The 12,457-nt window shown below is 36.2% G+C and overlaps 1 protein-coding gene and 1 non-coding gene across 2 annotated transcripts; one reads left to right on the plus strand and one right to left on the minus strand.

Moving 5' to 3' along the window:
• The first annotated feature begins 3,666 nt into the window (after positions 1–3,666).
• On the plus strand, positions 3,667–5,586 carry LOC112503419 (putative UPF0481 protein At3g02645). Its single transcript, XM_025107460.1, has 2 exons — positions 3,667–3,819; positions 3,886–5,586. The coding sequence occupies exons 1-2, from the start codon at positions 3,774–3,776 to the stop codon at positions 5,454–5,456; spliced, it is 1,617 nt and encodes a 538-aa protein (XP_024963228.1). The 5' UTR covers positions 3,667–3,773; the 3' UTR covers positions 5,457–5,586.
• A 6,354-nt stretch (positions 5,587–11,940) lies between these two features.
• On the minus strand, positions 11,941–12,047 carry LOC112503423. The gene has a single exon (XR_003067970.1). It is a non-coding gene; the product is annotated as a small nucleolar RNA R71 (small nucleolar RNA).
• Positions 12,048–12,457: the final 410 nt, after the last annotated feature.

The raw sequence follows: 12,457 nt of genomic DNA on the forward strand, positions 1-12,457 counted from the left end.
TCTATAGATTTTATGGATAAAACTATGAATGAGGATTCGATAAGATGGTTGTGACTGCGGTCCTTCATCCGAACTAGTTCATAGATTTTGAAGATGAAATAAGGGTGACATATCAAGGAGAGGTGTCCTTTGGAATAAGGATGACATATCAAGGAGATGTGTCTTTTGTAATAAGGGTGACATATTAAGGAGATGTGTCTTTTGGATATAAGGGTGGCAATTGTGTGTGAATATTATAGCTCTTACTATTATGTCTTTTAAGATTAAAATATATCTGAGTCCTTACTTCTTTGTGATTTGAGAACTCAAAGATATTGTTCTTATTAGAAATAATAGTATTGATGTTATTGAGAAGGGGAAAACATGGGCTATGGCCATTGATATTGGTTAAAAAGTGTTTTGGAGCAGAATGATTATTTTTATGAGGAATCAGAGGGGCTCTGGTTATTCCTTGAAAGGAACCAGAGGGGCTCTGGTTGGTCCTCATTATTGGACCAGAGGATTCTGGTTATTGATTTGGAGAATGAGCAAGTTTTTATTAAATGTATTAATTGGATCAGAGGCTTTGTATATATTAATAAGAGCTTCTATGTCAAAATCATATTTTTAGAAGTTTTTGAGGAAAAAAATTTATACTTAAAATCTTTTTATGAAAAATAGACCAGAGAGACTGTGGTTGGCTTACACGTTGAACCAGAGAGGCTCTAGTTGATCATGTCTTTTGAACAAGAAGCTCTGGTTAGTACAACCAGAGGGGCTCTGGTCGAAGAACCAGAAGCTCTGGAAAAGAGACCAGAGGGGCTCTGGTCCTGGTTATTGAAATATATTCCAAGTGTGGTTTGGAACCAGAGGCTCGTTGGATCAAAACAGAATCTAATTTTTATTCCGCATATTGTGGAATGATTATTTGATAAATGTTTTGGTGATCTTCACCCTGCATTACATAAAAGGGAACCTCACTAGACATTAATGTCTAACCCTCATTGTGTGTTTTCAAAAATATGTGTGCAGATAATGATAATAAGGGAAAGAGCATCATGTGAATTACTTCCCTATGTGCTTAGCTGTTTTGGAAGCATAGATGCTAGGATACAAGAGCATGTACTTTTGGAAATTTTGGGTTGCGTATTTTACATTATAGACTTTTGTATTATGGACCTATGTGGGAGAAGACATGTATTCTATGTATAATATATGTGTTATATGCAATGTACGGATTGAGGGTGTTACAATTATCCTCATAGTTAATGGACAAGTTAGATGGCAACTAGTGTGAGGGGCCAAATTCAAGACAAATTGCTTAGGTGGAAGATTCTTTTGCAATAAATAAAGATAAAGAACTAGTTTCATAGAAAATACAAATCCTATGGACCAAAGCCATAATTTACTCTAAAATTAATTAATAATTTCAAATTAATATTAATAAATAAATAATAATAACAATTATTATTAATTAATAATAAATGAAAATTAGTATTAATATTGGTACAATTGTAATAAAGTGGTATAAGGTTTATGGAGTTTATTGAAATACTACTGCAAGTAACGTTTTAATAAACTACTTTTTGTCTATCTAAACAAGACTTCTGCGATAAGTTCAAAACATAATCTAACTTATCCATCAAACATGGCCTAAGTCTTAATATTTTTTGAATAAATAAATCACATTACAACAAAATTGGGTTTATAGGAAGCCCCCAATCTCTAAGTGTCATAATAAACCATTTTATAAGACCAAAAAATATAAAACGTCTTATTTAAAGGCGTTGTTATAAGTTTACACGACGCTATTGGGCGTCTCAATAAGTTTTTAAGACATTTTTAATATAAAGCGTCGCATTAGCAACCTTATAGGACACTTTTGAGAAAGTGTCCTATAAACTCAATTTTTTATATGACACTTGTTTTTATAGGACGTTTTTTTTCTTCAAATAATTAATGTCTTATAAAGTTGCTAATGAGACCCTTTATATTAAAGTGTCTTAAAAAACTATTATGACGTCAAAAAATGTCATATAAACTTATTACAACATGTTTAGATAAGACACTTTATTTTTTGGTTCTATAAACTAAGTCCAATAAAGATATCTGTTATGACGCTTAGAAATTGATATCGTCTTATAAACCCGATTTTGTTGTAGTTTCAGTTACTTAAATTCTTACATATGGAAATTGGTTACACAAAATTATGGGATTCAACCATTGGAAATTCTTACTTTAGCTTATCACCTCATAAGTCAAGAAACATTCAATATTCGTAACTACCGAGCTTGTTCTTGATATTCTAGCTGGCACCCATTTTAGTCTTGCTAGGTTGTGAAGTTACACCATTTTTGAACGAGGATTTGTTTAGTGTATTTAATTGAGGTTGTTGTTCCACCAAAGGGTATTGGGAAAGACTTGCTAAGTCAACGAGGAAGATGGGGATCCCTACCCTCTTGGGATTTTAAATTAAATTATAAAATTTTAATAAAAGTAAGAATAATATAAAACTAATTTCATATAAAAAAATCCATCATTTGTCACATATATACCAAATAACGTTGACACAATGTTTAAGTCATTCGCTATGTTGGTATGGTAACCGATAAATGTTTATTTCAGTTATCTTAGTACTTAAATATTTCAAAATTTACATTTTAGGTTATGTTTTCGTACCTTTTGTCCAATTTTTTTCTTAACTTGAAAAATCTACATGTAACCAGCTACACATATTTTGAAATTAAAAGAACACTTTGAATCGGTTTTATATTGTTTCAAAACCCTACAATGTTCAAGCCCCCCTCGCACCCAACGTTATTGCTTCCCCTCACTTCACCACCCCTCGTGCCACCACATCGTCATCTGCTCCTTCATCACAACCTCGTCTTTGTTGGCCGTTGTTGTCGATCTTCCTTTATTGAGTTGTTTTGTTTTTTTGTTTATTATTTCCACTGAAAATTTGGAAAAAGGTGGAATTGGAAAAAAAAACAGATCAAAAAGAGGGAGATTGATGACATAATGCAATCAAAACTATGGATGGTGATGAAGAGTTGATGATAGAGGCAAGGGAGAGTGATGTCGTTGGGTTTGAGAATAGTAAAACTGATTTAAGTTTTTTTAATTTAAAATCTTCCTGACAAGTAGGTTATTTGCATTAAAAAATATAGGTAACTAATTTCTAGAAGTCAATTGTTCATTTATTTAAATAATTTAGGAACTTAATCATTTAAAATAAAAAATCCAATAGTTAATTTATTTAGAAAAATTCAAACATTTATCTGTTTAATACGAGTTCTTTTTTATTCATGGGATGATATCAGATTATAAAACCAGACCTTATAGAAATACATGTTTTATCTCTATATGTACTTTTCGATGTTTATAAAAGAAGTCATAATTTGAAAATTGTCTTAATATTCAAGTGTAAACATAAGGACTTCTCAGACAATTGTCTGAATGGAAACAAATCTGAGCTTACTTAAAAAATTCTGAATCACAACTACTCTTTCAAATTCTTGCTAAAATACAGTAGCATATTAATTTATGGTCATATTCCAAGTACAATCATTCAATTCAATTACAGTTTTTAATGTACTGCGTTGAATAGAAGTGCTCAATTGGTATCTACTTCAACGATAAATAGTTTCTGGGTATAAATTTATGAAAGGCAAAAGCGACGTCATTGAGATATAATGGTTTTATAAAGCAATTTAGCATAAACTCATGGCTGCTATAATTAGTTCTGAATGTGAAGGGATCTACAGCCTGCAAAACCATATTATTGAATAAAAATGGCCAACCAAGAAGGAAATTCCGGTAGTGTTGTTGGCATACGAGGTAACCCCTATCTTTCTTTTTCAAGTTTTGTAATTTTGAGCTAACGTATCAAGTTTTGTATACTAGGGGAGTTTGAGCTAACATATCCAATGCCAAGTGTGGACGCCGAGGTTGGAGGAGGACCTAGAGACAAAACGAAATGGTGGCATCGTAGCACACATCAAAACAAAACGAAATGGTGGCATCGTAGCACACATCGAAACAAAACGAAATGGTGGCAGTACCGCAATCTACAACGAGACAAAACGGTGGCATGGTTAAGGAACAGAAAACAAGTGCCACTACAACACCGTTATGAAGCAGTGGCATGGGACACCGTATACTCCAAGCTAGGCCCTCCCCTAGTTGGAGGTGTACCTAACAGTTCAGACACCATCCAAATTCTTCTTGATTGCAAAGAAAACGGACAAAACCTTTCCAATCAACTTCCACCATCAATTTACATGATTCCTAGTAGTCTCCGGGATCTAAGCCCGAGTTCTTTTGAACCTCAGGTGGTTTCTATTGGACCTCTGCACAGTAAAGATGAAATGGTGCAAGAATTTGAAGCACAGAAAGCGACTTATCTTCATCATCTATTAGATCGTTTTGATTTCCCACCAAGGCAAATACTGGATGCATGTTTGCAGAGGGTGAATGCTTCAATACACAAAATCAGGGCATGTTACGGTGGGATGAAGACCTACACAGACGAAGTTGAACTTGCAAAAATGATGGTAATGGATGCTTGTTTCATACTCGAATTCCTTTTCCCGACGGAAGAACATGAGGTTCTAATTTCTAGAAATGTTATCCTCGAACAATCTATTTTCCATGACCTGGTCTTGCTAGAAAATCAGATCCCTTTCTTTGTTCTTCAAGACATCTTTGACTGCACACTTTCTAAATTACCAACATGGCCCTCTCTATGTCTTGCTTCTGAAGTCCTTAAACGTTTACAATTTCTCAACCCCTTCAAAGTAAGCGGAAATGATGTTGTGGGTACAACTCCTCATCATATTCTTGGCCTTCTGCAAACATATTTCCATCCAGCACAAAATATCCCAACAACCTGCCCAACATTCCCAATGTCCAACCACTATGCTACAGAACTGGATAAGGCCGGAGTGAGATTTAAGCCTAATAATAATGGAAATTGGCCAATGGCCATAGATTTCAGTTCATCTCGGCTTGAATGTTTTAGGTGGTGGTGGGGCAACCGTACTCTTAGAATGCCGGCACTGTGTATTGATGATAACACTGAGCTATTTTTGAGGAACATAATTGCATATGAGCAGTGCACTCCGGATGTTCCTGATTACGTTACATCATATGCTTGTGCCATAGATATGCTAGTCGATACTAAAGAGGATCTTTCCAAGTTGGTAGAATCAAAAGTCCTCAGCAACGACTTGGGTTCAAACCAAGAAGCTACAAATATGCTCAACCGCATATCCAAACAAGTCGTCTTTGCGGAGTTCTATTACATGGAGCAGTGGAAACAGTTAGATATGTATTACAATGGTTACTGGCCCAAAAATGTTGCACGGTTGAAGCGTATATATTTCAGTAGTCCATGGAATATAATTGCTCTACTTGCTGGTATTGTCCTGTTCGCTCTTACCATATTGCAGACCATCTTAAGAATCAAGAAGTAGTTTCTTATTGTTTGTTTTTAGTTTTCTTTTTTCTTTGTACACTCTTTCACATGTTTAATGGTCTTCTCTTCTCTTTTCTCTCTCTCTCTCTCTCTCTCTCTCTCTCTTAAAAAGTCATCGATGTCGATACACTTTCTCCAAATATCACTTTCTATCTGTGTATGTATCTCCAAATATCACATATTTGTCGATTCACATATTTGTAATTGTGTATGTATCTCCAAATATCACTTTCTATCTGTGTTTAGAAATTACGTGAATGTACACACTCATTTTAATTTAAAATAAATTAAAAAAATAATACCCAATAAAACAATCCTGTCCGTTCAATGAAAACTTGATACATGATTATTTTATGTTAATTAATTAATTCAAATTAAAAACGATTAACACTGTAATTGATGGGAGGGGGTATCGGTGTTAATGGTTTTGAATTTAATTAATTAATCAGTATAAAATATAATTAGGTGTCAAAATTTTATTGGGTGGACAGGGATGGGATACGAGGCAAGAGACACCAGATTTTCTTTCATAATTGACGGGATAGAAAGGGAAGAACCGAAGACATGAAATATTTATAATCTTTGGTTGCATTTCGTACATGGAACCCAACGACGCGAGATTAACGTACTGTTTTCCATGTATGGCATGATATGAGTAAGACAAATTCGATTTGTTTCATGTTTGACGTAATATGAGATTAGGAGAGGAACTTGATGGAACAAAAAAAAACTTCTTTTTATTTCACCCAAGAAGATGGAACAAAAGTCGGAAGTTTGGGACAAAACGAAAAAAGAAGAAGTTAGGTTAGTGTCTAGAACCTTGAAAAATGTTTTTATGGGATATGTTGAGAATTCAAAAGTTTATAGACCTTTAGATTTAAAATCAAATGTCTTTGTGGAATCTCGATATGTTGACTATTTCAAAAATAAATTTAAATGTGATTCCATGTACAAGCTCCCATGATCACATCAAATCCCACTTCAAGATCCAATATGTAATCCTTCTACGACCAATAAAAAGGCCTTTACTTGATTTATGAACCTAGAAGTAGTGACCATTTTCATGAGTTGATATGGGAAACCGCGGTCAAACTCTAAGCATATTTCCGACTCCCGCTAACTCTGCCAACCGAGGTGGAATCCGGGATGCCGTATTGATTCCTTTGATCTATGATTCTTCGATTACAAAAGTATCTACATAGTAATGTTATTCTAAGCTACAACTTTATCTATTACATTACTGTGATAACCAGTTATCCAATGTTAAAGCCCGGGGTGGTTTTTGAAAAGTTTGGGTAAGTTGAGGGATTTAAAATGCTTATTTGCTTTAATAATTTTAAAAGAAATATCATCACCGTCTCAATAGTTTAAGTGGTTTTAATATGAGATAATTTTTATCTCATGGATATTTGTTAAAAAGTTGGTACAAAGCTTTATGTGTGTGATCTCTTGTGCAAAGAAAAATAGAAACCTAAGAAGGAAATTAAAGAAGTTGATTTTGTGTTATTGTCTGAATAATCTGTTGCTGTTTATCTTGTATCTTCATCTGCGTAAGCACATAAGGTGAGTTTTAGTTTATATAAACTTTCCTTATTTGGAAACTGGGTTTCGAACCATATAGTTCTTTATAGGAAATTGTTGTTAAAACTGTTTTGATGCAAGAATTTGGCAAAGACTATGGGTTATTGTTATTGTAAAACCCCACATCATACATTACATGTAACACATACTTCATTCAAAAGGAATACATGTATTACACCACTTAAGTCCCAAAGTACAAGAAATTATCGTACAAAATACATAGCCCAAAAATTCCAAAATACAAGTTCTTGTACAGATCATCATTTATCTACAAAATTAGATTCATCATTAACTGATCTCCACACAGATATGCACACAGGAAAATATTACATTTTCCCCTTCCCCTTACCTTAGTGTAACCCAGCAGTTCCGGCAATACATATTTAGAAATGCAAAATAAGGGTTAGACCGGAAGGTCTAGTTAGATCCTTTTTTCCATGTAACTGCAGGGTGAAAATCACCAAAACTTTATTAAAATCAACTTTTCATATAAACAAATACATAACCATGTAATTCATATCTACCAGTGCCCCTTTGGATCCCAAAACCAATCTCTTACTTTATAACCAAAAACAGGCTAGAACCTTTCAGGTTCCATATAACTCATTTCTAATCACTTTTATCAGAAATACGATTATTCAAAACCTCTGGCCAAAAGCCAATTATTTCTTTCTCAATAACATCCTTACTACCATTTCCAACAAGAACCATGTCCATGAATATTTAAATCACAAAGAAATAAGAATTCAGAAACATCGTAATCTTAAAATGATATAATAGTAAGAGTTATATTAATATATACGTATACAAATGTCACCCTTATATCCAAAGATACACATCTCCTTGATATGCTACTCTTATCCCAAAGTACACCACTCCTTGATATGTCACCCTTATTTCCTTATCAAAATTTACAGATTATTTCTAATCAGGACAGACCAAAGTCACAAAAATCCTAATGGAACACCATCTATATTTTTAACCAGATTAGTTTCAAAATGAACATTGTATACTCTTTCTTTTATCATTTTGAAAAGAACATTATGTCCTTAACATAATCAAATTTGAATAAAATATTCTTACGAACTTATCCGGTCAACATAATTAATTTTAGCCGGACTTCATATCCGGTCAAGCTCTGGCCGGATTACTTATTCGAACAAAACTCTTCCATTAAGGTTGAACACAATCAAATCCAGTCAACATTTAAATTAAAAACACTTTATAACTCGAGTCCGGTTAACTCATGGCCGGACTTATTTGTCTCCGATCAACACTAGAGCCGGATAGGCTCCAATCTGGTTAAGACCACTACCGGACTCACACCTCTCTGGTCAAGACTATGGCCGGATTCATTATTTCAAAATTTCACTAACACCTTGTCCGGTCAACACTATGACCAGACATATCCACTCCTGTCAATACTATGGCCGGAGATAAACTTAATCCGGTCCACATGCTTTCAAGAACATAATATAATTTCAATATATAGAAACTGAAATTTGTATGCATTAAAATGTTTAAAACCACTCACCTTATTGCAATCTTAAGAGCAAGTATGAAGAAATCCAACTTTTAGTTCCAAACTAATGCAAGTAATCCGCTTAGAATTCTCTCAAGTTCCACAATGGCCAGAAAAACTCAACCTTAAACCTTTACCACATATATATACCCTTTCCACATGTGGAAAGGCGGCTACACTCACATGCATGCATGCATGCATAAGACTTGTGCATGTAAAACATGCACCCATGTATATTAATAATCCATATGCCATGCATACTTTCATGCATTCAAAACATACTCATACCACATTTCATGCTTCATACATACACATCTCATGCATATATTCATAGGATATGCATATACTCAAAATTATGCATATATTTCTATGCATGAGAATATATATACTTACGTGATCAAATATGCATTCACATAATCATATATCAAATAATCACGTATTGATTACCTCAGGTGATAACCAAGACCCGGTTATCACATTATCCACCCCTCAAAAAAAATTTGTCCCGTAATTCCTTTGATAAAAAAGCCACGGATACTCAGTTTTCATTTCTGATTCCAATTTCCAAGTTGCCTCAAACCCCTTGTGATACCAGCACTGAACTTTTACCAGCCTGATCTCTTTATTCCGTAGAACTTTAGTATTCTGATTAGTTACTGTTTTTGGGGTTTCTACAAAATTCAACTTGCTGTCTAGCCTGACTTCTGGTAGAGGCACTGCCAGACTCGGATCTGCCAAACACTTCTGCAGATTAGACACGTGGAAAGTGTTATGAATTAAACTAAGTTTCTTTGGTAGTTCCAACTGATACACAACCATTCCAACGCTTACAAATTCTGAACGGGCCGATATACCTTGGACTGAGCTTACCTCTTTTACCGAATCTGACTACCCATTTCCATGGCGAGACTTTCAGCATCATGATAAGTCCAAATTTATACAAATATATGCTTAAAAGGGGTCAATTTAATTTAACTTCTAGAGACTATTTAAGTTGAAAATGTGTTGATTTTGTGTTATTTTTGTGGCCCAAACAGCAGCCCAAAATCAGCCGAAAAACAAACAGCCCAAAAGAAACAACAGCCCAAGCCGTGAACAAAGAAGAGGCAACAGGGCTGCTGCCCAAAACAGAAACAGAGCGAGAGACGTGGGCAGCGAGAGAGAGGTCGTGCAGCAGGAGATCGTGGGCAGCGAGAGCAGGAGATCATGGGCGAGTACGAGCTGTCGATAGGGGCTGTCGGTACAGAAGCAATCGAGAAGGACAGCAGCAGGCATTACCATAACCTGTCGATCGGTGGATTGAAGAAATCGAGAGCAGCAAACAGAAGCCGAGCAAGGCAGAAATCAAGAGGGGGTTGTTCGATTGACGGCAGAATCAAGAGGATACTTGAGGCAGCAGCCGGGAGGAGACTGGTGGCGTTGAAGGAGAGAAGGGTTCTGTTCGATTGGGGGGGCTGTCGCGAGGGCAGAAGGGGCTGTCATCGAGAGAGAAAAATAAGCTGTCGATTGAAGGCAGTTTATCGAAGCTRTCATCGAGAGGCTGTGGATTGAGGCGAGAGAGACAGCAGGTGGTGGATTGAAGGCTGTAAAATYGAGGGCAGAAGGGGCTGTTCAGCAGAATCGAGCAGCCGAGAAGGAGAAGAAGAAGCTGTCAAGGACAGCTGGTTATCAAGGCAGCAGAACGAGAGGAAGGGGGCTGTCAATTGAAGAAAGGTAGCAAACAGCGGTCGGTGGAGATGGAGAATTAGAGGACTAATCAWGATTTTCAAAAGGATTGATCAGGACTGGATTCGTTGAAGAAACAGTAAACCTATTTCTAGATATTGGGTGGCGATTTTGAAGACAAATTCCAGGTTTCTTCACTAATTCTTAAATATCAATCATTTTGTAAATTCTTTTTTAGTTCTAAGTATGAGTAGCTAATTTTGTTATTTCTAGTAATGGGTATGTGATCACTTTGAATTTGGATTTGTTGAGACTCGCATMAATTTTAATRTCATTTGAAGCTATTTATGCGATTTTAGAGTTGAATGTTTATCGTTTTGAGTTAGATATTTTGAGTAGGATCCCTTATTATGTCTAATTCAATTTCGAGTTGCTAGATAAASCTTTAAGTCCGTAATTGCTTTTCGGTTTATTGAAGTAGCACACGACACACAGTTGACATTTAGGTTAAATCATGATGTTGTAAGATCGTATAATCTAATCTAAACAATCGGCGTCCGATTGTCGATTAGTGTTGGGTTTGTTTGAYGTTAATRCAATTGRYAATTAAATTCTAAGTCCGTGACTAGGTTTGATTAGCTAATTAGAGGTTAGTCGTAGAGCGTTCGAGACTGATCATGCTTTTATAACGAACAGAATTTGACGCGTGTCGATGTCCTAACCAACGTAGTTTCTTTTGAGAAAATGGATTGAATGAGTCGATGATATATAATCCAAAGGATTAGTTGATTGATGCTCATTACTAGTCTCGTTCTTATTATTGTTTAAAGTTCCTAATTTATTTTGCATGTTTAGGCTATTTATAAATATTCCAACCCCCCTCCTTTTTTTTTATATATAGTTTTATTGTTAATGAATTTGCACGAGATTACGTCTTGGACTTACGGTTAATACCGAGTCCCTGAGGAGACGACCCTACTTATCGCTATTACAAGTGTGTTTTAGAGATAATAGGCTTATTTTATAAAATTTTATTATTTGCCGGACTCGACACCCGTCAAATTTTTGGCGCCGCTCCTGGGGACTCGGCAAAGTTTAACTGTTTATGCCAAGATCATTTCGTGCAGGTTTACCATTGCCAATTGATCCGGAAATTGAGAAAACCGCAAAGAAGCTAAGAAAGCAAGCTAAGCTTCGAAAGAAGCAAGGAACGTCTACTTCTTCACCGGTTCTCAATATTTGGAAAGATATTGAGTTATCGTCCGATTCTGAAGACCAAACGGAGGACGAAGAAGAGAAACCTTAWTCTAAGCAAGAAAAGCCGGTCATCGAGACTGAAGAGGAAATGGTGAATCCCGAACGTACTTTAAGGGAATGGGCAGCACCCAACGTCGCCGAGCAACCTCTTTGCATCGCTTATCCRCCRGAAGAGGTAAGTGCTGAACTTAAAACTGGTTTAATACACTTACTACCTCGTTTTCATGGTTTAGSTAATGAAGACCCRTACAAGCATATGACCGAGTTCCACATGGTGTGCTTGGGGATGAAACCACAAGGCACGACGGTGGAGAATCTCAAGCTGAAGGCATTTCCATTCTCCCTAGTTGACGCAGCTAGGGAGTGGCTTTTCTACTTACCGCCGGGATCCATCACCACTTGGGCGCAAATGGCRAGAGCATTCCTCGACAAGTACTTTCCCGCATCCAAAGCCGCCGGGCTTAGAAGAGAGATATGTGGGATCAAGYAGAAGGACATGGAATCTTTATACGAGTATTGGGAGCGCTTCAAGTGCCTTTGTGTAAGTTGTCCTCAGCATGGTATTTCTGATGAATTACTAATTCAGTATTTTTATGAAGGTTTGCTCCCGATGGAAAGAAAGATGATGGATGCTGSGAGTGGAGGAGCTATAGTGAACAAGACGCCAACTCAAGCAAGAACCTTGATARATACCATGGCGGAAAACTCCAAGCAATTTGGAGTACAGAGTGACATTGGCCGAGGCGCTAGTGAGGTACATGTTAAATCTTTAGAAACTAAGATAACTGATTTGAYTAACCTTGTGAAACAGCTTGCCATGGGTAATATGCCTCAAGTCAAGGTATGCGGATTTTGCTCATCAGTGGCACACCCTACCGATGCATGCCYRACKTTACATGAGGAAGAAGAGCAAGTGAATGCCATTGGGGGTGGCAACTTTCAGAATTCAAGCAATCGGGCTCCCGACCCTTTCT

Source organism: Cynara cardunculus, unplaced genomic scaffold (genome assembly GCF_001531365.2).
Source record: "Cynara cardunculus var. scolymus isolate 2C unplaced genomic scaffold, CcrdV1 Un_Scaffold_2987, whole genome shotgun sequence".
NCBI lineage: Eukaryota > Viridiplantae > Streptophyta > Magnoliopsida > Asterales > Asteraceae > Cynara > Cynara cardunculus.

Bases quoted from the DNA above. Each gene is read 5' to 3' on its own strand.
- LOC112503419 (XM_025107460.1), top strand. From the start codon at position 3,774: ATGGCCAACCAAGAAGGAAATTCCGGTAGTGTTGTTGGCATACGAG. The intron at 3,820-3,885 runs GTAACCCCTATC...TTTGTATACTAG, and splicing joins TAGTGTTGTTGGCATACGAG to GGGAGTTTGAGCTAACATAT.